This window comes from Rhinolophus ferrumequinum, chromosome 28, assembly GCF_004115265.2.
Source record: "Rhinolophus ferrumequinum isolate MPI-CBG mRhiFer1 chromosome 28, mRhiFer1_v1.p, whole genome shotgun sequence".
In the NCBI taxonomy this organism is placed as follows: domain Eukaryota; kingdom Metazoa; phylum Chordata; class Mammalia; order Chiroptera; family Rhinolophidae; genus Rhinolophus; species Rhinolophus ferrumequinum.
The window spans coordinates 7918593-7944472 of record NC_046311.1 but is presented as its reverse complement, the minus strand read 5'-3'; the positions used below and the strand labels follow the sequence as shown (position 1 = coordinate 7944472).

Sequence of the window (25880 nt, the reverse complement as noted above, 5' to 3'; positions counted from 1 at the left end):
TCTAAGTGAAAGGAGGGAACAGGATTCCTAGAGCTCCAGGAAAGCCCTCAGTGCCAAGTCCCGCCTTTGGGCCTCACACTGGACCCTCCGTAATTGTCTTTTCTCACTTACTGCATCATTTATCTTGCAAAGCAGAGGCCTCAAGCCAGTTACTTCCTGGGATCTGAAATTTGGGGGGGGGGGGGCTGAGGGGGAAGACTGTTAATCCCCGACCACCGGCCACAGGGAAGTTATGAAGGTAGAAGCGCACATCCCAACCCAGCTCATGAGCAGAGGTGCAAAGATGTCTGAATAGTTGAAGCCATGAGATAAACTCTTTACAAGAGAAAGAGGGAAATTGGGGAAATATATGCAACGCACAGGACGATGGGCAGCCCACTTCACTCTAGAGGTTTCAGGTTCCCCATGTGTGAAACGGGGGTTTATTCCCAGGTCCCATCGTCTTGGATTCTTAGTCTGGCACAATCTGGGTTGCTGAGAGCTGGCTCTCTGGGGCCTAAATCAACTGTTACATGAGAATCACAGAAATACCTGTCCCCTAAGGGGGTTGCAGGATTAAATGAAATAAAGAAAAAGGTGAACTCTACGGCACAGAACCCACACAAGAGTGAGCCTGGCCGTTATTACTTCTTCACGGGGGTCCCCTGGGGAATTGGGGCGGCGGAGGAGCGGAGCGCAGCCCGCAACCGGGCCTGGTGGCCTGCCCCGCCCACGTGGGGACGCGGCCCGTCGAATGACTCGGTGCAACGTGTTGGTGGCGGCGGTGGCGGCGGCGGCGCGGGCTCTTCCGGGCGCCGCAGTTTCCTGCCAAGCACCGCGCAGCCGCCGGGACCGCGGGATCCCCGGGTGCAGGCCTCAGCGCGGGTGCGGCGCCGGGGCTCCGCCGCGCACCCTGTCCTGCCCCGCGCCGCCCGCCCGCGCCATGCACGCCGCGCCGCTGCTGCAGCTGCTGCTGCTCGCGCTCCTGGCCGCGCCCGCTGCCCGCGCCAGCCGTGCCCAGTCCGCTGTGGCGCCGCGGCCCGAGCCCGAGCGCCCGCCGCCCGGCCCGGGGGCCGGGAACACCACCCGGACCGGGTCCGGGGAGGCGGTGGCGGGCGGCGGTAGCTTCAACAGCAGCGGCGACGCCCTGGTGACCCGCATCTCCAGCCTGCTCCGAGACCTGCCCACCCTGAAGGCGGCCGTGATCGTGGCGTGCGCCTTCACCGCCTTCCTCATCGCCTGCCTGCTGCTGCGGGTCTTCAGGTGAGTCCGGCCGCCCCTTTCCTCCCCCCCGCGGGTCCACCTGCACCGCCGACCTGCTGTCACCGCGCGGCCGCGCCACCTGCGCGCACAGATGCCCTGGGTGCGCGACTCTGCTCGCAGTCGGCGCCTCCTCGGAGCGCTCCAGCCGCCCCGCCGTTCCCTCCCGAGCCCCACAGGGGTGCGGTGCGCTTGCCTGGTTTTCCCTGGTAACACGGTAGGAATTTTCTCCCCTTTTAACTACATACATATAAAATAAATACTGGATGCCCTTAGACTCTGTTATTGCTTAGCATTAACAATAGCGCTCTGAATTTTGATAACCTTACACGGAATTTATTTTTATACCCACTTCGCAGATGAGGAAAAGATTTCCAGCGAGGCACGGAGGATTATCCCCGTGGAGGAGGTAGAATTTGAACCCAGGTGACTTAAACCTTCACCACATGGCCACCCCTCCCTGCCTTCTGTCTGAGGCTCCCTCACGCCCAACCGGCCTGTTTTTCATCTCCTCCCTTGCGCTTCAAAAAGAAGCAGTGTCTGGCGTGTGGGGGTGTCCCCAGGATGCCTGTGGGAGGGGCGCTTTGTGCCCCCGATTGGAGCTGAGCTCCAGGGTGCTTGGTGACTCTTGGGGCCTCAGTGACTTCCGGTTAGTAAAGGACACAGATAACTGTCCTATGCCCCTGACTGAGCTGACCCCATGAAGATTCCAGGGACGTGAGGGGTCTTGGAGAGGCTTTTGTAGGTTGCTCAAGTTCAGGGAGAAAGTGTCCGGGAAATTAGCAAGTGTCTGGGAAAGTGTCTGGGATCCCTGGAGTAGTGAGATGGAGAGAGCTGCAGGGGCTGCAAGGAGGATATTTTCCCCTAATGCCTGGGAAATCTTCTTTTTGCAAATGTGTCCTGTTACACAGGTGGGGAAATGTGTGTGTGGTGTGTGGGTTGTGTGTGTATGTGTGTGTGGTGTGTGTATGTGTGTGTGGTGTGTGTGTGTGTGGTGTGTGTATGTGTGTGTGGTGTGTGTGTGGTGTGTGTATGTGTGGTGTGTATGTGGTGTGTGGTGTGTGTGGTCATCCACTGCCAGTTCCACCCCTCCAAGTGCACAGGGTGTGTTTGGGTGTTGGATCAGCTGTTGGAGGTTCGGGGCCAGGGGCTTGCTCTCCCCAGGCAGCGAACCAGATCTGGAAGGGCAGGGTGGGGACTTACCTATAGGTTTGCTGCTGCCGTTGTGAGACTGAGTCAAGGTGTTTCCTTGTGGGTCCGTAGGATGAAATGCCAGTGGTGCTGAAAAAATGGGAAGGGGAACTGTGGCCCTCCGTTCACCACACGGTCGCCCGCCCTGGCCCAGGCCACGTCCTTCCTCACTGCGCCAGTCCCCTCCACGTGGGGATTGAATTGGCGCCCCCTTCACCCCGGTCTTCCCACTGCCCTCGCCCCTCTGCTTACAAGCTTCAGTGGCTCCCTGTAGCCATGATGTGGACACGGCAGGCGGGGCCCTTACAAACCGGCCCCAGTGCACCTTGCAGCCATCAGCCAGCCCTCCTGCGCTTTCCCTCTGTCACTTGCTCCCCTGCTTACACGACGTGGTGCTGTCTTATGCATTCCCACTCCTAGGCTGGTTCTCGCTCCACACCTGCCCAGACTGCACGTGGCCCCCGAGGCCCAGTCCCCATGCCCCTGCCCTGTGTCGTTTTCCTGGACACGGCGTGAGGCTGCGGCTTCCATTCGGGCCTCCCGCAGCCCTTCTCACGCTGTGCTCGGTGGCTGTGTTTAGTGCCCACGTGCCACACGCCATGACCAGTCCATTCCCGTGTCTCTGTGCCTGACACCGGCCTGGCATTCAGTGGACACTCCATCATCCTTCACTGACTCCTGATGGGTCAGCTGGAGCGAACGTTAATGCCTAGAGCAGCTCTTGAGACTGGAGGTCTAAACATTTAGCTCAAAATAGGCTGCCGAGCCCACAAGGCGGTGTACTTTTTAAAGAAGGTATTTGAACTATTTTGCCAGTCTGCTCCTTATTATCTAGGAGTAGGGGAGGAAAGCAGGCAGCATGCGGCCAGATGCGAGGGCCCTGAGCCACGTGTTTGGCGGGGGAGCCGGCCCTCAGGCCTCGCAGGGTGGGTCCTCACTGGCGTGGGTGTGGTGTGTTGGGAGAAGGTTCCAACTTCGTAGAGAAGCCTGTTATGAATTTGATCTGCCTCCTATTCCTGGGAAGGTGGTCTTATTGGGGTGAGTTTCCAGGTGGACAGCTGTCCCCCTGTTTTCTGAGGTAGACAGGAACTTATGGCATTTTACAGCTGGGAAGGGCCTAAATGGTACCATCCCCACGTGCTCCTTCTCAGAGGAGAAAGTTGCATCTCAGGGTGTGGTGTGAGTCATCCACTTGATTCTAGAACATTGTACAAGTCTGCGGCTGGGGCAACGCCAGCCCATCTCACCACTTGGTGGTCTTACTGGAACTTTCCCCCTTTCCATGGTCCTCTGCAGGCCCAGTTCATCAGGTTCCTGAAGGCCTGCTGCTCTGGCTGGCGTCCTCCTTACCTTCTCCCTCTCCCAGCGCCTTAGCGGGCAGTTACCATGTCCACCCTGGCCATGCCACCCGGCAGTTTCCCTGAGGCCATCTCGTCTGCGCCCACAACCCTCTCACCACTGCAGCTTCTCCACCCTCCAGCTTTGTCCAGCCAACTCCCTCCTTGGTCTCTGAGTCTCAGCAACAGCCTGCAGGCTGGTGCTTCTGCTGCCAACCTTGTCCCTGCTCCCGCCATCCTCCCTCTGGTTTCCCCATCCTTCTGCCCATGCGCGAGCTCCTCAGCATGTGGGCTCTTTGTGGCCAGGGCCTCGCCTCCCCCTCCAGCCCCGCCGGACTTCCAGGCGTTCCCCACATGTGTCATGGCCTTGGGCCTGCATGTCTTGCCCCACTCAGACTCTCTGCCTGGACTCCCTTTCACTACCAAGAGCACACTGCCAGCTCCTGGCTGTGTCACCTCCTCTGAGAAGCCCCCGCCCCCGTCAGGGGCCCCCAGGGCTCCCAGAGCACACGAGGATTTTGAATTTCCCTTGTGGAGTCCAGAGTGCCACCGAGCATGTCCCTTTGCCATGCCAAGCTGAGAGTCCCCAAGAACAGGGCTGGGCCTTAATCGCGCGTCTCTAACACCTACTGTGGCTCCCAGCACAAGCTGGCATCTAACAAAGGTATTTTTAGCAAGTGAATGTTGAACTTCTAAGTGGTTTCCATGGCTGATGCTTCTCAGAATGCCCCCAGTGACTAGGTGTGTGATGCCGGAAACCTATGAGGCAGGAATTTGTTTGCATGGTGGCCCTCCATTTTCTTAACAATACAGTTAAGGGAGGAAGAGAGCAGTGTTATGGCTTATAAAGTGGCGGTCCTAGCCCATTTGTCTGTTTTCCCCGAAGGAGTCGCTTTGCCAGACAACAGAAAAAAATGTGGATCCAAGGAAATTGTTAAAACCAGAAGCAAAGAATATGTACTGTAGTGGAAAAAAACCCCACAACTATATGTATATATGTATAGTTTTATATATATGTATCTACATATGTATATATGTGTATATCTTGTGTGTGTATATATATAGGCTTCTAATTTAATTAGAAGGAGCAAAGATGCAGTGAAGTTCAGAGCAGTTCTGTTTGATAGCAAAAAGGTTTCAATAACCTAAGTATCCCACAGTTGGGCATTGGTTAATTCTGGTAATCCTTACAGTGCACTGAAACAGGTTGCAAAAAAGCATGTTTAGTAAGAGCTTATTTAAATAAATATATGAACATGCAGGAAATCTGCGTACACGTGATTGTGGGTGATTATTATGTATGTATTATTCATGATATATTTCTACATTGTCTGAATTGCCTTACAGTGGTCGTTTACTTATTATTTCTCCCCCTGTCTGTGCACTCAGCTTCTTCCTTGGACACATTTTCCTGGGGTCCCGTGTAAGAGCACCTGGGGTGTTCCTCTAGGAGTGGGATTTCTGGGCCGGGGGTACACATTCTTGATGCCTCGAGTTTATCCTCCCACCTGCAATTCCTGGGAGTTCGCAGATCCTTCCATCATATCTTATTCTTAGCATTATGTGACTTTCTCATGTTTTCCAATCAAATGGGTATAATTTGGTATCTCTTTGTTCTACATTTCTCCATTTTGTATTGAGGTTGAGGAGCTGTCTCTTCTCATACATACTAATCCGTCAGATGTCCCCATCTGCAGACTTATTTACACCTTTTTCATGTGTTTTAATCATGAAAGAAAACGATTTTAAGATTGGAGACAGAATTGGAAAGAAGGAAAGGCACTTTGGAGGCAGAGAGCCCTCTGGCGAGGGGGTGTGTGTGTGTGTCTCGCACATGCAGTTCTGCCCAGCTCGCAGGGGAGCCGTTCCTCGTGTCACTTGACATACTGTGAGAGCTCAAAGGGCGTCGACCAAGAGGCTGTGTCTCGGAAGTAGGAAATTTGATGTTGCGAAGTGTCTGCTGGGGTTGCATGGATTCGGGCATGACACGCACACGCCCCCGGCCGTGGTTCTCAGCACCTGTTGCCACACGTGCTCTCTTAGGTCTAACTTTACCCACTGAGATTGGTGGGGGATCAGCTTTACTCTCTGGTGTCTTATGAGGAAGGTGGCGACGAGTCAGAAACTGCCACCCGAAGCCACGACTTTCTTTTCCTCCTGGGGATCCTGTCCCCGTCCTGGCGAGTCCCCCAGTTCCCCTGTCCAGGCCACCTTCCTCCCAGATCTCGGTTGGCTGCATGCCCAGACACCTCTTATTTCAAAAACTCTGTAAAATCCTTTTATCTTAAAGGAGGGTTGGTTTTGGTGCTTCCTGGGGGGTGGGGAGGAAGATGAATTCTAGGAGATCTGACATCACCCAGCTGTCACACTTGCATCAGTGGCAAAGGTACAACGCTGCCATGTCCTGAGATGTTGGATCCAGAGAAGCTTAGTTAATCTATTCAATCAGATCTTTAAAAAGGAACAAAAACTTTTCTGCTTAGCCTGGAATTCCCAGATTTCCCATCGTCTGTCTGTGTACTGACATTTGTAAAAAGAATAAAAGTTAAGAGAAAATAGAAAAGCTTAATACGTGTAGGATTTGGGGAATGTTAACTGTTTGAAATGTTCTTAGTTATGGCTCATTACTATATCAATATTAATTTAGTAAGTTGGGGCTTTGGGCAGAGGCAGGGTTAAAAGGGCCCGTGTCTTTTTATGACTTGGAGAGAGACTGTGGTGTTTGTTTGACATCATGAGGTCATTTTTGATTATTCGACCAAAGTTTTGAATTGGGGGAAAAACGAGGTAAGTGAAACATATTCATCTTAATTTACTTTAACATTTTTAGTGGATTTTCCTTTTCTTCAGTTTTACTGAGCTATAATTGACTAACACTGTGTAAGAGTAAGGTATACAGCAGAATGACTTGACTTACATATATTGTGAAATAAGTTTAGTGAACATTCATCGTCTCATATAACTACAAAAAAGAAAGTTTTTTTTTGTGATGAGAACTTTCGGACTTTATTCCTAGCAACTTTCAAATACACTGTACAGCACTGTAAGCTGCAGTCGTCACGTTGTACCTTCCATCCCTAGTACTTATTTGTCTGACAGGTGGAAGTGTGGACCTTTTGACCCCCTTCATCCAGTTCCCCCCTTGTTTAATTTTATGTGTCACAGTGAAGGGTGTTACATAAATCGAATACAGCAAAAATCCAGAATTTTAAAAAAAGACGTAGAGAGCTTGCCCTGGACGTAGTTCTCTACCAGGTTACAAAAACGTCATGGCACGTGGGAAGAACAAGTCCCTTCACTGCTTCTCACATGGGCAGGAATCGGCCCCCTCGGGATCATTTGACAGTGTGCGGGGACATTTTTGATGTGTCGTGACTTGGGGAGGAGAATCCTAGCATCGTGTGTTCAGAGACCGAGGCCGCTCGCTGCTGAACACCCTGCCAGGCGGTCGGCCCCTTCCCAAGGCCGTCCCAACAGGTCAGCAGAGCCGAGCTGGGGAAGCGCTGGGAGTGCCAGCCGCTCGGCCTGCGGGTCGGCTGATGTGGGCCGGTAACGGAACCTTTCTGGGCATCCGTTACTAATTAGTACAAGCTTCCTTCCAGGGGCTGCTGGGATGGTCAGAGGGAGATGGAGTCACCCAAGTCCTGGGCTCCCCTCTAAGCAGCCAGATGTCCTCCTGTATTTAGCAATATGACTCTGAAAACAGATGCAATTTATACCCAACCTTTTGCTTGTAAATGAGGAGACAGCCATATGGCCAAACTACTTGGGAAGGTGCGTCAGCTTCTGAGCCAGGTTAGAAATGAAACTGGTGACTCAGTAGCCTGCCTCAGCCTCCTGGACGCGTAGGGCCCCATGTAAAACCCCACCCCCTGACTACTGAATTTCCAGGTGGAGGAGGTGCCTCATGGCTGCCCTTATCGACAGGCCTGTGAGGACTCAGGACCGGCACTGACTCCTTCCGTCAACTTGGAAAGGGAGGAAAATCCCTTTTTAATGTAACCCTGAGCCCTCAGCCTTATCTGGCTTTACCTGGATCCTCTCAAGCCCACGTGCCCATTGCGATCAGGGACTTTGCAAATGCAGGTCCTCCTTGAGACACAGGCACATCCAGGGAGAGGAGGGGGAAACCTAGTGTCGCTGTCTGCATAGCATTCTGTTTGTATCTGACACTGTGTCATGGGAGGGATTGCCTCCCGGATTTAAGCAGACAAGGCTTCATGGTTTGTGTCTGGTATTTTAGTTTTATGGCTGGTGTTTTGGTTCTAACCATTTGCAAAGGGGATTTCTGGGACCATGAATTTAGAATCACATTGCCATGGTTGCACTTTAAAATCCTGTACTTAATCTAAGGGCGATCTGCCAGGAATCCAGACGTGATATTTATTTTCCTGGGCACAGAGGGAGGAGGAAATCCACCCTCATTGGCAGGTGTGGAGCAGAGGAGGGGCTGTGGCAAACAGCCCGAGGGCCTGGTAACCTCTCGGGTGTGGGATTTCCTCGCGTTCAGAGCTCCCCTGACTTTCTTCCCTCCACCCATGGTCCAAGTGAGGAAACTGAGCCCCAGAAGTGGGAAAGGTTTGTTAGCTCACCCAGTGAGTTTGTAGGAGAAAGCAGCATTTAAGCCCAGGGGTTCTGAGGCTCAGCTCGGTCCTTTCTGGGGCTCTTAACTATGTGGCGGGCTGGGTTTTGAGCTGGTCCAGCGGGGTCTCTCCTACACCCAGCCATAGCCCAGGAGGAAACATGGCTGAATGGCTAGCTCTTCCCAGTGTATGGAATGAGACCTACTGGGAGCATAGAGGGTGCCGTGGTGAACACAGAGGCAAAGGAGCTTCCCGTTCAATCTGGGAGGTAGGGTGATGCCCTTGGATGCTGCTACTTGGCATATCAGAAGCAATCGGATTCAATAGAGGAGTGAGGTGTTAAAAGCCACCCTTGGAAAGTTGCAGCAAGAAGGCCCTGGGCTTTGGCCGGGGGCAGAGTGGCCTGGGAAGGCAGGAGGAGGCTCAGGACTTGAGAGGGTTGGAGGAGGAAGAGGTTCTTCCAGGACCCAGTGGGCCAAGCCGGCGAGGCTGTGGGTTGGGTTGGTGAAAACGATCTCTTGGAATCTTGATAAGGTCAGTAATAATAGCAGCTACTATTTATTAAGCCCTTACTGTGTACCAGGCTCTGCACTAAGCATTTTACCCATGTTTCCTCATTCCTCTGACAGGGGCGCTGTGGGAGTGCCCATTTCACAGATAAGTAAATCAAGGTACAGAGTGATGGAGTATCTGGCTCAAGGCCAGAGTCTGACTTCCCATCCAGTGTTCCCTGTTGCAGCCAGATTTTGGAAGACTCGAATTCCAGCTGGAGGATTTTGGGGTTTGTAGTGGGTCAGAGGAGCAAATGGAAAATTTGAATTCAGGAGTGAAATGATCAAAGGGCTGCTTTAGAAATGCTGACCTATATTAGGTGCTTAATGAGTATTGGCTGAGTAATGGATGTAGTGGGGACACGGGATGGCTGGGGAGGCCTGTGGAAGGTGCTGGAAGCACCAGGAGGGAGGGCTGGAGGCTTGAGTGTACGAAGAGGAGGAGGCCGAGGAAAGAGTCCGGATGCCTGGAAGGGCCTGGAGAGGGGCGCCATGGTGCCGGAAGTGGTCAGGCAGGGCAGAAGGCTTGGTGAGAGAGGATGATGTCCCGGTGACATGTGCTCGTGGAAATGCCAGCCGTGCAGCTGGACATCTGGGCTTGAGGTGGAGAGGTTGGGAGCTTCTGCTGAGATGAGACTGTCGCTCGAGTGGGGGCAGTGATGGCAAGGACTGACGTTCCCACGCTTCCCCTACCATGTGGCAGGGACAAGGGGATGCTGAAAGGGTCACTTCTGATGCGTGTCTCAAAGCACAGAGTTTCCAGGCTACATTGGGTCCCCTAGGTCCACCCATGAGTCCTTCTTGGTCATCTTGCCACTGCCCTTGAAACAGTGGAGCTGCCCCTAGAAGCTGCCTTCCTCGCTTTAAGCCTCATTTCCCTCCGCTGGCACCTCCCATCAAAACGGAGTGGACCCTGCCCTTGGCAAACACACTTGAGAGCTGGAGGAACAGGTCTTGGGGCATCTGCTGTTGCCATGTTTCATGTGGCTCCTCACACAGGTCAAACCCAGGGCATACTTATTTTGTCTTGGAAGAATGAGAGTTGGGTCTGTCCCCCGGGCATTGAGAGAGGGAAAGAGAAACAAGGGCAGGGAGCAGATGGAGGTGAAACGCTGTCGTGTTATGAAGAAAAGCCCTCAGAATTGTAACTGAGCCCTTCGGGGTTACCTGGCCTGTGTTGTGTGACCCTTATGAAGTATAAGCCCCATGGGCACACTGTGTAGTGTGCCGGATGCAGGCGTCAGAATCAATCGGTGTAGACTGCCGTTGTTAATCCTGAAGGGACAGCGCCCCAGAGGGGAGGGAAGGAGCTGGGCTGTGTAAATCGTGGCCGGTACTCCATGATCGTGATCAAAATGCTGGGGAACAGATATCAATCAGGAAGATCGCGGGTGAAGCTGTCTGTCATTCATCTCTCTGGGCTCATGACTTTAGCTGAATTATTCAGTGTCACTCACGACCAAACATACACCATGTCCAGGGAACTGAGTCAGAGGTCGATAAGGTTTTTTTGTTTTGTTTTGATCTGCACGGTGCTTTTTTAACAACTGAGGTAGTTGAGAACAGTTAAAAGTTGAGAGTCTTTGTATCAAAATCTAGATGTCTTGCTCTCCACGCCAGATGGGACCACCTGGAGATACAGGGCTTCTGTTCCATAGGACCGTATGGGCGGGGGCTGCATGGCTGCTGCCCCCTCTCTGGGTCTGCGAGCGCCAGTCACATGTTGTGTCTCCTTGACTCAAAGACAGAGCGTTGGCTGCCACATGGTCAACTATCAGCCGCGTTGGTTCTAATGTCTCTGTCCCACCAGGCCTGCTCCCCTGGTTTTCTGTGCCTGTGGGGCTCTGGGGCGTTTGAGCTTTTGATGTGGTGCGTTGAGTCACTGGCTTGACTGCTCCTGTACTGGGCCCCGGTGTGGTGGGGAGGGATCGGGGGAGCCCCAGGACAGCCCCAAGACTGGCTAGCTGTGGGGTGCATCTGGAAGGCTCTGGGGACCCGTGTGTTCAGTTAGGCTTGGCCAGAGCCATGTTGGAGCTGGGCTGTTGTAGCTCTTGCTACACTAGAGGGAAATGCTGGTGTCTCATGTAACTGAGTGTTGGTCTCAAGTAGCCTGTCTGGAGCAGAGGGAGACGAGATTCATGTGGCTTGTTTACACTGCTCTAGTAGGAGGGTGTTGAGTGGACGCAGGGACCCTGCCCAAGGCAGGAAGGCTGGTGCTTGGGAATGGTACCCTGGCTGCCTGCCTTGGCGGAAGGCAGTGGTGGTTTTGCCAGCTGAGCCCAGGGGACACACCAGCTTCCCTACCGGGGGAGGCTGGAAAGTGGGTCTGGAGTCGTGTTCTTTCTGTCTTTAAGCTTCCTTGGCTTTCTTGGGGAGGCTGTGATGCCTTATGTCCCGAGGAAGAAGGTGCAGAGTGGAGCTCAGAGGTTACAAGTGGGAAGGCCCTGTGTCCTCAGAGGATGCAAGCTTTTTTACTGGGTCTGGAGGCAGCTGGTGGACTCCCTCCCGTCTAATTACAGCAGCCGCCTGGTGCCTTCCCTCCCCCACACTTCATTTTCATTTTTTGTATTAATTTTTCTAAATGTCAAAGGTAGGTAACACATACTCTTTGTAACAAGCAGTGTGGTTTTGGCAGGAAGCTGGTCTTGAGCTACTTAGGGGGCTTAGGAATGAAACTGGCGAAGGTCGAGGGGCGGTTCGAGGGACTGCGTTTGGCTCCTGAGGTCCCCAGATGGGCAGAGGCAAAGCCACACCGAGGCGGTGACCAGCAGTCTCTGGGCAGAACAGGGGGGCCCAGGAGAAGGGTCCTGCCGAGAGGCAGGTCTGACTCACAGTTAGTCCATTTAAAACTTTATTCGAATTACTTACCTTGAATTTTATTTATTTGTTTGTTTTAAAAATAGGTTATATGTTCACAGGATTCGCAATTCCTGAGCAGCCAAAGTATGTAGTAACCAACCCTCACCCCTCAGCTACCGGCTTCCTTCTCTGGATGCTGTCAATTTGTTGTGACTCTTTCCAGAGAGATTTTATAAGTATAGAAATGAAAGTAATATATACACATACGTGTAGAAACATATGCCCTTCCTTATTTTTGTAACAGCTTTATATTCAGATATAATTCACATACCATACAATCCATCCATTTAAAATGTCCAATTCATGGTTTTCAGTACATTTGCAGAGTTATGCGTCATCAACCCATTCAATTTCAGAAGATTTTCATCACCCCAGAAAGAAACCCTGAGCCCAGCAGTCACCACCCCCATCTCCCTCCCAACGTCCAGCCTTAGGCAAACACTAATTAGGATCCCTTTCCCTTCATGACTCCTCTTTCCCAGAATTCTCCTGGCTATTCTTGCTGCCTTTCCCCACCCTTCTCTGAATTTGGAATCAACTTGTTTAGATTCCCCAACAAAAATCTGCCAGTATTTTATGGGATTTCATTAAACTTGTGGATTAATTTAGGAGACTTGACATCATTATGGAGGTTGGAACTTTCTAGTCAGAAGTACCGTGTGCCCTCCTTTTGTTGACACATCCGTCCTTGTTGGAGCCAGAGGTGGCTGGTAACCAAAAGAACTCGTGCTTCCACTTGTAGTGCATGAGAGGTTTCTGCTGCGAGCCGCTCCGAGGGCGTGGGGATACAGATGTTGGAGGTGAGTTTCCCGCCTCCTGGTCGGAGTGTGAAGAGCTCGGGAGTCTGATGGATCGGGATTTGAGTTCTGCTTACTGGGCAGGTGATGCTGTGCCTCCCGGTTCTGCTTCCTTGCCTCCATAATGCCCACTGGCTGAAGGCTGTGATGAGACCATGCATGCCGTGCCCGGCACGGAGGCCATGCCAGTGGAGCGATGGTGCAGGAGGGCCGCGTGTGTGTCCGAGTCCCCCCTCGACGCTGCCCTGGGGATGGAGATGACAGGAGTCTGAAGAAGGGGAGTCCTGGCCTGGCTGGGTGTCTGGGGAGGCCGAGTCAGGGGAAACGGGAAGCTGTGGCTCCATGGAGTGGGCAGGGTGGGAGGCACACGAGGCTCTATCACCAGCATCCTAGCTAACCCGGCAAGCAGGAGAAGCGGACACGAAATTCAGGTTAAGGGTGAGTGATTTGCCCAGAGGCACACGGACCAAGGACTGCAGGGCTGAGATGTGAGCCACCATCTCGGGATGTGCCACCTGTGGTGTGCCGTCACACGCCACACTGGACTTACAACAACAAACTCACCCTTTTGGGCTTGTTTTGCCTTGTGTCTCTCGTGGGGAGGGCAGGGAAGGAGGCCTCTCTCCCCGTTGGTCAGCTGAGCCCGGCGCTCTCAGCCTCCGTGTTTGTGTGAGCCGTGTGGCCACTGTCCACCGCGAGCCTGCTGCTCACCAGCTGCCGAAAGGACCTTGGAGTAGACAAACCCTCTGGCTTTAGGATTGCACTTCAGAGTAAACGGATTTTGAATGTCTCCTCTGTCTTGTTAGAGATGTGTGTTTCGGCTGAAAGGACCTTTGTCTCTTCTAGAACGTCTCTGGTTGTGCCTGTTCCTGTGAAGCTCAATGTGGACGTTTACTTAAAGCCGCCTCTTGCCCTCTCTTTGTTGAGGCTACTTGGATTAATGGGCCCTTGTTCCAGGAAAGAAAAATTGCGGCAACGGGGCCGTGCTGTTGAGGACGGGCCCGAAATAGCTTTTCTCTTCTTTGTTTCCTGACTCCCCTTTTTCTTTGGCAGGAAGTGCTGTGCCCATCAGTGTTCAAAAGCTGCTCTCCTGCTTGGTCCCCCTTCCTCCCCTTCTGTACAGCTGAGGAAATGGGCCTGTACTTGGAAATACTGGCTTATGAACCCAAGTCTGACTCTAAACCTGGGCTCTGTCTAGAACCAAGTGTTTCTCCTGCAAGCTGTGTGCATCTCTGAGTGAGGTGAGGGCTCTGTCCTCAAGGGTGACCCACTGTGCCCTGGAGAGACTCAGAGGCCACGCAGGTTTTGCCTTTTCCTCAGGCCGCTGTGCCCGTGGACAGGGCTGTGAGTGCAGCCAGCAGGATGTTTGTCTCCTTGGAGAAAACCTGCGCATAGGTCTCCCTGAGTAAAATATTGATATCGTCCTTTTATATGTTTGGTTCTTTGTTGGGAGAGCAGGGAAGACATCGAGGGTTTTAAAGGGCTTGAGGAGGTGGGAAACTTATATGTGGAAAGTTTACCATTAACATGTGGAAAAACCCCCAGATGGTGTTTATCACACGGTGGTGCTGCGCCTGCCGCTGCCATTCCTCGGAGACCCTGTGGCACTTAGATTTCTTTAGGTCGTGTGTGCCAGAAAACCCGGCTCACACTGGCTTTGCTGAGAAAGAGAGTAGCTTTGTAGATATCAAGGAGGGCTGGCTTCCTAGGAGGTTTGGACCGTAGTCCCTCTCTCTCTTCGGGCGTTCACGAGGGGCTTTCTAAGCCCTTGGGTTCACGGACTTGTCCTTTTCTGATGTTCCAGATGCTTGTTCAGATGCGTGTTGGGGAAGCGTGGCCCAGGCACACGGTACGGTTAGCAGAAGGGCATTGCTTTGCAATGCCAGGCGGAGGCTCCCTCCGAGCAGCTGTGAATCACCCGGGTGCAGATATGGGCTGTTTTCCTGAGAAAGGTGTGGTGTGTGTGTCTGCGTGGTGGGGGAGTTGCACTCGCTTGAGGACGTGGGGATGGGTGCTTTACCTTGTGGCTTTGTATGGGGCTCCTGGGGGCATGTGGAGCCGTTGCTGTGCTTAAATGTCCCCTATCCGGTATTGGAGATGGCATCAGTCAGGGCTTATAAATCGTCTAGGGCCGGATGCAAGGGTTTATTTTACTCTTTTGGAGCAGATGGAGAGAAAAGAAGACTGTTGTTGGTGAGAATGTGGGACCAACGGTGTCTATAAGGTTAGCGTTTACGTCCCTGCACAAAACCTGCTTCCAGAATACCGTTGTCCCAGGGCCACTGAGGTGACTGGCTAGGCCCCGCTTATCTCCTACCACTAGGCTTGGCGTTGGCTTCGTCCCGTGTTCGAAATCTGAGCAGTCTCCCACCAGGGCCTGTGTGTGTGTGAGTGTGTGTGTGTGTGTGTGTGTGTGTGTACACCAGTGATGAAAGCAGGGGGGACAAATTGCTCTGTGATGATACTTGGCGATTATCAGGCTTTATAGCTTGTTTCTTCCTATCCCCCAAAGTCTCTACCCAAAGAACCATGAGGGGCAGGGACTATAGGGGGGACAGGTTGCTGTGTGCCAAAGGTGCAGATAAATATGTGTATTTTCTACATAAATGACACTTCCACAAGTGACATTTTTGGTAAATCATACTAGATAAGACAAGAGTAAGTTGATGTTACTAAGAAACTTGTTAGGAGAGAGACCTTGAAAGTGAGCTTGTGTTTTCATTGTTTTGCAAACTTAAGAAAAAGTCTCTGTGTGCCAAGAACCAAGGGCTCTCACGTGTGTCTTTGACATGAGCTTCCCCCTGTTCCTGCTTCCCGTCTTCAGGAAGAATGTTTAGAGAACATGATTCTTCAGTGCCCCATTTATGATTTTTTGGGGGGTTGGCTGGTTTCTCATACACAGCATCAAACATACTTAGAAAGGAGGGACACCAGAGAAGACAGGCATTTGGGAAAGAGTTCAAGACAGTGGAGAAAAAAAATGCCAAGAGCATCGGTAGTCCTAGTAATAGCATGCTGGGCCGCATGGTGGACGTTCAGCCATGCCCTGAGAAATGTCACATCCTTCATGGAGACTGACGCTGGAGACCACGGCTTGTCTCAGCACTTTCCCCATGGCCCACAGTGGCCTTTATTATTTCAGAGGTAAAAGCTTAGTGATATAACTCAGTAGCCTCATAAATCCTCATGATGGGTACAATATTGACTCATTTTTACAAGTCCTGCTTATACGAGAGAGGCTAGAGCATTTCTATTTGCTTATTTTTTTGCTGACGGTCACTTTTGCCGAGAGCCTCCGGTGTGCAGGCTTGTTAAATGCATCATCTCATGTGCTCCTCCCTCGCCTGTGAGGGACAAATGTTATTCTCATCCCGTTTTATTTATGAGGAGACAGGCTTACGGAGATGAACCACTTTACCATGACCATACAGGTCGAGAGTGGGCAGGCCCTGACCCAGATGCCACCCAGTCAGCCATAGGGCAGTGCTTGGAGTGGTGACCGTCCAACACAACCGGGCCAGGACGAGGGTGAGCGGGTGTGGGCCGAGGGGATGCTGTACTTTATGCCTGTGGAAGCGAAGGGCTGGGTGCTGTGCTCACTGAACATTTGATCTTTGCTCATTGTGGATTTTCTTGGCATTCATTTTGCTTTTTAAAAATGCTGCATTTGGGTATCACTTCCCTTGCTTCCTGGGTTTTCTAGTGCCCAGGGCAGGTATAATCAGCTCTGCTTTGTGGGTGAGTACCAACAGGGTTAGAGAGGTTAGGCACCTCCCCGAGGCCCGTGGCTGGGCGTGGAGATGTGGGGTGACTCGCCAGGTCTCCTGGACCCAGGCTGGGGCAGCAGCGTGGTATTGTCACACAACAGCCTAGCAGACTGCCCCCCTGTGTCTTTCCTTAAGGAAAGAATAGTCTGTGAGACTGTGCATCTCTGGGATTGAATATTTCTCTCTATTTAGTCTCCAAAAGAGGGTTTGCAGCCAATGATGAGTAAGATCCCCCACAGGGGGGACAAGTCAAGCCAGGCGGAACACCATGGAGACCCCCATGAACTGCCTTAGAAAGATTTGGGAAGGGGCCTTGTCTCCCCTTCCCCCTGCTTGGGAAAAGCCGCTGCTGGCTCTGACTTTTCCCTCTCACCTAATTGGGAGAAAAGTCTTTGAGAGTGGTAAGATTAAGCTCTCTCTCTGCTCAGCTCTGTGAAATAATTTCAACATGTGATATATGTCCCTTAAAAGAGTTGCATACCTCACCTCAAGGACTTTCTGCTTCGGCTGTTTGAAGACGAACATAATTGGTTTGGGTTGTTTCTATAACGTGATAAGTGAGTCCCACAGACCGTGCAAAAACACTGCCACTCCCTTGTATACTTATCAATAAAAACCTCCAGGCGGCTTTGTTCTGGGCTCCAGTCTTTCAGAACTGTGAGACCCCTGGCCTTCTGAGACTTAAACTGCATTCAGTCTCTGTATGTTTCTTTCTTAAAACTTAACCCAAAGCCAACCCAAAGCCACCCCTTCTCGCACCCTCACTGCCCGTGTTGCGCTGGACGCGACAGCGTGGCTTGCCTGGGTGGAGACTGTGGGGTTCTCAGGAATATGCTTCTTCCAGGTCGGGAAGGAGGTTGAAGAAGACCCGGAAGTATGACATCATCACCACTCCTGCTGAGCGAGTGGAAATGGCCCCGCTGAATGAAGAGGATGAGGAAGATGAGGACTCCACAGTATTTGACATCAAATACAGGTACGGGTGGGGAGGGCAGCTCCTCCTGGGCTCCGGGGCTTGGGGTGCTGGGGCGGTTCACCTTGGAAAACCCCATGAAGCCAGGTGTGTATTCTTGACCTTTGGCCCCGTGTTTGACCTTGGGGGGAAATGCTCTGATTTCTTCCCAGAGCACACAACACCCAAAAAGCCAGCAGGGAAATCCTTGCAAAGAAATGGTTAGTGCCTACTTTTCCTTAATGTGAACGCAGAGACGTCAGCTTACAGGAGGAAAAGGAGGGTTGCGTTTCAGACAAGGAGTCTCTTAGGCCCTGGCTGTGGGGATCAGGGCCAGGCAACCTCATCTGCCATGCACTGTGCACACAAACGGAACCTTCTCTTTCGTTTGTTTTCAATTGATTCCTGAGAACGTGGGGTGGGAGTCGGGGTTGCTCCTTGGGTGGAATTTACTTATGAACTCCCAAGCGAGGTGCATTTCCTCAAGGTAGCCTGTAGGAAAGTCAGAATGGCGTTGGGACTTCAGGAGTGTAGTGTGGTTTTTAGATCCTTTTGGGATGGACTTAAGATATGTGGGATTCTCAGTGTGAGGGCTGGAAGTGAACGTTGAGATGAGGGCTCGGGGGCCCAGAGACGGGATGTTTCTTGCCCAAGGTCCCAGCTATTAGTTGCAAAGTTGAGACGCAAATCCAGGCTGGACCCAATCCTGAGCTTCCCCCCTCCCCCCATCAGGCTCTCCAGAGAAACAGACCAATAGGATGCATATCAATACACAGAAAGAGAGTTATTGGAAAGGTCCACATCTGAAGGCCTGAGAACCAGGAGAGCCGATGGTCTGAGTTCTAGTCCCAGGGCAGGAGAAGACCAATGTCCCAGCTCAAAAAGAGGCAGAAAGAGCGAATTCTCCCTTACTCAGCTTGTTGTTTTGTTCAGACCTCCCACGGATTAGGTGAGGCCCACCCACCTTGGGGAGGGCAGTCTGCTTCACAGGCTACTGATATAATTGTTAATCTCATCGAAATCTCATGCCCCACAGGCATGCCCAGAACAGTGTTTGACCAAATAATCTGGGCACCGTGTGACACGTAAGATTGCCCATCACACACAGCTTTTCCATAGCTGGGAAGGCAGGTTTTCCACACCTCCCTGACTTGTTCTGCTCCAGCATAGCCCTTGGTCTTTCTATGTAAATCAGTAGTCAGATTCAGCAAAATGATACGTGGGATTTTCATTAGAAATTCATGGACTCTGTCCGTCAATTTAGGGAGAATCAGCCCCTTTATGTTGACTTTTCCAGTGTATGAACATGAAGTGACTTACCATTTTTCAGATATCTTCAAAAATATCTTTCAGTACTTTCAAAAATTTCTCCAAAAATGTATTATATATTTTGGTTACATATATTCCCAGGTATTTTATGTTTTGAGATACATATGCTGTTACAATACTATTTTATTTATACCCATGTCTGGGGAAAAAAATGGCTGTATTATCATATTTACATACATTACCGATATTGCAAACAGAATTTGTTAGTGAATCACACCTACATTTTATAAAGAAGACAAAAAACATGAAAGCACAGATTTGTTATAGATAGCAGAATGGGGGACAAAATCAGCTGTAATTTGCATTTTTGAAGAGCAGCACCCTTCAAAAAGAATCAAAGCAATTAGTAATATTTATCCATACTGCAAGGTAACAGACACACAAGCAAGTTCGCGATTGTACTGATTTTATTGCTAAGCTATTTTATCTGACTCCCATTCAGTGCACAGAAATACAACGTGACGTGGAGAAAACAATGTCCTCTTCATCACAATAAAAAGGGTTTGCTGAGTCTCACAGGCCTGGGGGGCTGTTGTGTGATAGAGCACTTGATGGCTTAAGTGGATCAACGTACTGTTTTGATTCTGAGCCACTGAATAGAATTTCATCCATATTTGGTGACCAAAATACCTCCTTGGGAACTGCGATACATTGAAACACTTTGTGGTAGCCTCACATCTCACTTAATAAGAAAAGACCCTCAACAAAGAAATATAACAATCAGCCTGTACAGAAACAATATCCATCGAATTTTTCTTGAATACTTGGATACAAGTATTACTGTTGTCTAAAGACTGCTGGATTAATATTGTGTCTGGTATAATGAAGACTGTATTGAAACCACTGTCAGACTATACAACTTCCACAACTAGTCTCAATTCTTCAAATAATGGGGCAAGTTCCTTTGGTAGGCTGACAATTAGTGCTGTATCGGCATTGCTGCTGGCTAGGAAACTCACCACCAAAGGCAAATGCATTTTTGAAAAAAAATTTTCAGATTTATTGAGATATAATTGACCTACATTACTATATAAGTTTAAGATGTACAGCATAATGACTTGACATACATATATTGTGAAATGATCACCACAGTAAGTTTAGTTAACATTCATTACCTCATATAGCTATGAAAAATGTTTTTCCTTATGATAAGTTTTAGGATCTACTCTCTTCACAACTTTCAAATGTACCATACAACACTTAACTATAGTCATGTTGTTCATTACATGTTCAGTTCTTATTTATGTCATAACGGGGAGTTTCTACGTTTTGACTCTCTTTTTCCCCATGCCCCCACCCTCAAACCCCCACCCCTGGTAACCACAAATCTGATTACTTTATCTATGAGTTTGGTCTTTTTAGATTCCACATATGTGAGACCATACAGTATTTTTTTTTTTCAGTCTGACTTAATTCATTTAGGACAAATGCCCTCAAAGTTTTCCTTCTTTCTCATGCCTGAGTAATAGTTCATTGTGTTTAGGTATACACACCACATTTTCTTTATCCATTCAACTCTCAATGACAGTTTGTTTCCATGTCTTGGCTATTGTGAATAGTGCTGCAGTGAAAATGGGGGTGCCGATATCTCTTCAACATAGTGATTTCGTTGCCAAAGGCAAACAAATACATTAAACCACCTGGTAGGTGTTAAGGTAACATATAATACTTTTGTTTTTGAAAGTCTGATTTTGCTCCCTGATCACTCGTAAGGGCAAAAGCTGGTGAGAAACCAGTTCTCAGAGCATGCTCTGGAGCATTTTCATCGGTCACTTTGATAACAGGCAAGTACTCCATCTCTGGCTCACAAGGGCTGGAAGTCTTCCACACGCGGTCATTTTTAATACGGGAATCACATGAGACCCCCGAGGCACGTCTGTGTCTCCCATCCACCCGCATTCAGGACCCCGCAAATCCACTACTCTTAGTCTTCCACCCCAGGTCATCCGCCATAATGAACCTTGTGTCCTGCAGGATCAGCTTCCATGCCTGGTTTCTGCTTCCAGGGATTCCAGCTTCTCTCTGTTGTCACTTTGGGAATAGCTTCACAAGCCGTCGTCATGTGATTCAAGACCTTGTCTTTGATAGCTTTTTAAAAACACATTTTGTCACTTTTTTTCATGATCTCTAAAAATGCAATTGATTTTTTAAGAATATTGATGTTTTGAAATCCCGCAACCTTGCTAAACTCTTAATAATTCTAGTAGTATAAATAGGGATTTGGGGGCTTTTCTATGTAGGTATATCATCCGAGACTAATAAGAGATCCCCTTTCGCCAAGTCCTTCAACATTTTATCTCTCTTTTTTCCTTTTTGTCCTCATATCTGGACTCTAAGTCATTTTGATCGTACAGGGCTTGCTGTGTCGACCACTTAGAGAACTGTTTGCTGTAGGGTTTTGTAGAATTTTTTTTTTTTTTCCAGGAAGTTTCCCTCTATTCCTAGTTTGCTAATGTCAAATTTTATTGAATGCTTTTTCCAGCTTTGTTGAGAAGATCATAGTTTTTCCTTTAATCTGTTAAGGTGGTGAAATTATATTCATTGCTTTTTCTAATATTAAACCAACTTTGAGTTCCTGAGATAACACAAGCTTGGTCATGGTCATATTATCTTTTTATACGCATTGCTGCATTCGGCGTGCTGATTATTTTGTTCAGGACTTTCTTGTTTCTCTTAGCAACTAAGATTGGTTTGTCATTTTCCTACTTTGGAATATCCTTGTCAGGCTTTGGTAAAAGTTTGACTAGCTGCATAAAACAAGTTGGGGTGTGTTCCTTATTTTCCTTTTCTTTGAAATAGTTTGTGTCAGATTGGAATTCTTTGTTTCCTGAATGTTTAATAGAATGTGCCAAAACTGGCTTGATGCTTCCTTTGTGCAAGGATTTCAAAAATCTATTGATGTTCAATTCTTTGAACAATTATAGGACTATCTAGTCTTGATTTCTTCTTGGTCAGTTTTGATGGGTTGTATTTTCCTGGGATTTTGTCCGTGTCATCTAAGTTTTCAAACGTATTGTCCGAAAATGGTACACAACATTCTCTTATTATCATCTTTTTTAATCTTTGTAACGTGTGTAGTCATAGTCCTTTCCATCTTTAATATTGATTATGTTTCCCTTTTCTCTTTTTTCTTGATCCGTCTTGCTGGAAGTTTTGTTAGTCTACACAAAGAACTAACTTTGGCTTCTTTGATCCTCTTTATGATATTATCATTATCATTTTTAATTTCAATTGATTTCTGCTTCTCTCCCTTAAGCTTTCTTTGAGTGTGTTCTGTTCTTTTTTCCCTAGTGTCTATTGAATATTAAGCTCATTCATTTTCAGCCTTCTTTCTTGGACTAAGTGTTCACTCTTCAACTTCATCTACTTCAGCTACCTCCCACAGGCTTTCCCTATCATCTCTGGGCGCTGGCCTGCCTCCCTCTTTGCTGGGAAGAACTGGACTTCAAATAGCTCATGTTAGAAGTTTGTGCTGTTCATGGTCAAAATAATATCAGGATGTGAGTGAGCTTGGAGGTGAATCACTACACACAAGACCATTCCAGCCTTCAGGCTCAAAGACAACTGACGATTTAGAGAGACCATTTAGAGAGCTTTCCTTATTACAGGTGTAATATGTGGTATGGAAATTACAGGTTAGAAAAAGGGAACATGACCTGTAATCTCACTACTTCACGATAACCACTAGAGTGTGTGTGAGTACATATGTGGAATTTTCCTTTGTACAGAAATAGGACCATGTGACACAAGCTGTTTTGGAACATTTTCCACCTGAACAACATCTCACGAACAACTTTTCAGGTCAATACGTTCGAAAAGAACAAGGACTTTAGGGCCAATTTCATGTTTGGTTTAGCATTTTTGAGAACTTGTCTGGCTGCATGTGACAATCTGTTCACAGGTACTTGTCTTTTCTGTTTAGACATAGCTCAACTACATTTTTTTGGTTCCCTCTGGGAAACAGTACATTTAAATCAGATGTGGCTGGATCGTGCCCTTGGGTGATTTTCTGAGTGAGCACAAAGAGGAAAATCATGTTTTTGGTGTCAGGGCAGTAAGGCAATAACCTGGCCCTTGCTATTAACGCTTGTGGTTCTGATAACGTTTGTGATCAGCCAGGCAGGGCGAGGCTTCTGCGGATAGCCCTCTTTTTAGGCTCCCATGCAACTGGGATATTATAATCCATGAGGTAAGACCTCCAATGTGTAGGGCCAGATGTGGGGGAAAGGGGAGAAAACGTCTGTAGAAATGACATTCCTAGTCTGTACTTAAAAAGGCTACTTAGAAGAGAGAAATGATGGTTAAAGGGAGTGCAGAGAAGCCTGGAGCTTTGAAATGATTCCATATTTGAAAAGGCGTTTGAATCCTGGTTGCATGTGTTTTGAGCTTGGTCGGCCTCATGTGCAATTGTGGCTGCTGTTTTGGGCCTCTGTGCATCCCTGGTTTATTGCAGGAGACTTTTGAGACACCCTCTGGGCGTCCCCCAAGGCGAGGCAGATGCCGCTCTTCCTCCCGTTGTTCTGGTCGGCGGCACTGGCAGCTGTGACACATGCTGCTCAAAGGTTTGCTGCTGGCAGAACATGCTGCTCTGCCAGCCCTGCCTCCCCCAAGAGGGACGACTCTGTTCCTCTGCTTCTTAGGTTTGGAAAATTGTGGCCTGTGGGGGTGCAGGCATGTTCTAGAATGGTCTGCCCCCCACCCTCTTGTGGATAGCGCTTCCTGTGGGAATTTAATTAGAAACGGATGAAATTTCTGCTGCAATGCTGGGGGCCATGGCTGGCATCTTTTCTTTGGAACAAAGGGCATTCGATGGCTGTTCACAGCAAGGGGACCCTGGAATCTGGGCTGGGAGTAGGAGACAAGAGACTTGCCCTGCTCAGGGTCCCCATGAATGCCCTCTGGCAGCTGCTAAACACACCCAGGGCAGTGCCTTCATGAGTGGTTGCCCACCCCATGCTTCCTCATCTTCTGAGGAGGAGGAGCAACACTGTTCAGAGCGTCAGTGTGTGGACAGTGTGGAGGCAGTGGATATCGTGAACGTCCACGGCCTGGAAGGAATCGGAGGGGGACCTGATTACCTGCGGGCTCCCCGCGGATTCTGGAGCATTCTCCCTGGGCCTGAAACAGCATCCGGGCTCATCCCCATACCAGTCTGAATAAAGCTCTGCCAGCCCTCTTCCTTGCAGAATACGGAGCTTATTTGTTAAAAGTGGGCATCTCTCGAGGCATTTCTGTCTCTCTGAAAAGCAATGTTGGCATTCTGGGGGTTCTCAGGTATGGTAGTGTGTGCATGAAGACTATCTGGGTTTTACATCTATGAGGAGGGAGCTTATGGGAACAGGAATTTGCGTGGCAATGGAAATTTACTACTAAGCAAATCTGACTTACTTAGTTTCCTGCCTACATACATGTGATTTCACCCTATAGCAGCAGGCTGAATCGAAAATTCTTCTTCTGTGGACTGTTACAGAAAAATTTACGCTGAGACTAGTGTAAACACATGGAGGAGTGCTAGGAAGGAGGGATCCAAGGGAAAAAGAGGTTGTGGACGGGCGGATCTGCACGCGGAGCTCGGATAGGATCCTGAACTGGGAGCTGAGGGAAGGGAAGGAGTTGCCTGGAGGAGTGGAGTGTGCCTTCCAGACAGCAGCACTTTCAAAGGCCCTGGGGTTGGGGAATGTGGCCCACAGGATGGAGACTATCAGGGCCGGCTCAGCGTGGGTGTGGGGCTCTGCCGGAAGGCACTGACTTGCTCTTCCTTTTTTTTTTTTTTTTTTTTTTTTTTTTTTTTTTTTAGGTAAAACCTGTTTTCCAGCATGTTGGCGTCCTGTGGAAAGTTGGTCAGCTGCAGCCTGGGGTGTGAAGGATCTGGAAGCCGTCTTGTGCGAGGTGTTGAAACCGAAACAAACATTATTTATGAAACCCTGGCACATTTGTGTGTGTCGAACATCTGCTCAGAATGTCACTGCAAGAGAGTCACGTCTACCACCTCTTGGATGCCCCTTTACACTGTCATTCCTTCTTTCTCCTCAAGCGGGCTTTTGCTTTGCTAAGGGGCGAAGGGTAGAAACATGTTGGTTTAAAAAGTGATAATTTGAAATCAGCTGTTGACAAAAGTAAACGTGATCAGAAGTTATCAAGAACCTAAAAAAAGCCTGAAGGATATCCATCTGTATATTTAGGATTTCTGACATGCTACTCTCCTGGATCTGTGACGTTCTAGACGTCTGACCCTTTGGTGGTCTTTTGGGCTCAGTCAAGTTCTGGCGCTATGTTGGTGATGGCTGTGTGAAAGTTCAAAGCGAGAGCGCTTAGAGCTGGTCAGCCCCTAGTGGAAATATACACATTTGTCACTCCATTTTTTCCCCTTTCTCAAAAAGCGTTCAGTGGAATTAGGCATGGCTAGCTCACAAAGAATTTTGAATATCAGGGAAAAATCTGTGTGCGTGTGTGTGTGTGTGTGTGTGTGTGTACATATAAAATAATTTCTCCTCCTCTAAAGGAAAAAGAAAGCACTAGGCAGCCTTTGGTTAGTAACATCCTTTGTGTGTTTCTCTGCCTTGTCATAATTCTTACATTGTTGTCCTAGAAATCTAATTTTAAAATATCACTGTTGTAATTTGAATGAGTGGTGATTTGGTTGGCTGAAAAAGCACAGCAACAGGGACTGTGTTTGACGTTGATCTAGGCCAGGCTGGACTGGAAACCCACGGGGCCAAGGAGTGCGCTGTGGGGAGGCCCCTCCATCGGTGTGGGTCGGGGGCTTCTAGACACAGGACTTGGGCTGCCTTCTCAGGGTGACAGATGCCCGTTTCACTGTTTCCTCAGGGTCGATACTTCTGCTAAATTTCACACGTAGTAACTTTGGGGCCCTGTTCTCTTCCAAAGGCGTTTTTATCTCCTCTTTTCTTTTCTGTCTTTCTGCAGGGTTTGTGTATCTCTGTCTGTTAATTGTCTGCACCATTGCTCCGGATGAAAGCTCTAGCCTTTCCCGACACACTCCTATTTTCAGATTCTTCAGGTTCCTGAGAAGGGGCTGCCCCAGAGCTGCAGGGTACCCCATTCCCGAGGACCCCTGGGCCTGGGTGCTCTGCGACCCTGGCTGTGAGGAAGACTCGATGGCCGCTGCAGGAAAGAGGGGGCCCCTGGGGAGACCATGCTGAGAGGAGCGCTGAATGGAGCACTGTTCCTGCCTACTCCTCCCTGATTTCACTTCCTTTGTTGACTTTCCTTTTCCTTTTCTCTGTCCTGTTTGCCAGAAGGGTGGGTCTGCTT

General features: G+C 49.4%; 1 protein-coding gene across 1 annotated transcript; it reads left to right on the top strand.

Annotated features, from left to right (window-relative positions):
• Nucleotides 1-733: 733 nt before the first annotated feature.
• On the top strand, nucleotides 734-25061 carry FAM174B (family with sequence similarity 174 member B). The gene is made up of 3 exons (XM_033099959.1): nucleotides 734-1242; nucleotides 17169-17300; nucleotides 24403-25061. Exons 1-3 carry the CDS (start codon nucleotides 734-736, stop codon nucleotides 24404-24406), a joined length of 645 nt encoding a protein of 214 aa, XP_032955850.1. The 3' UTR covers nucleotides 24407-25061.
• Nucleotides 25062-25880: the final 819 nt, after the last annotated feature.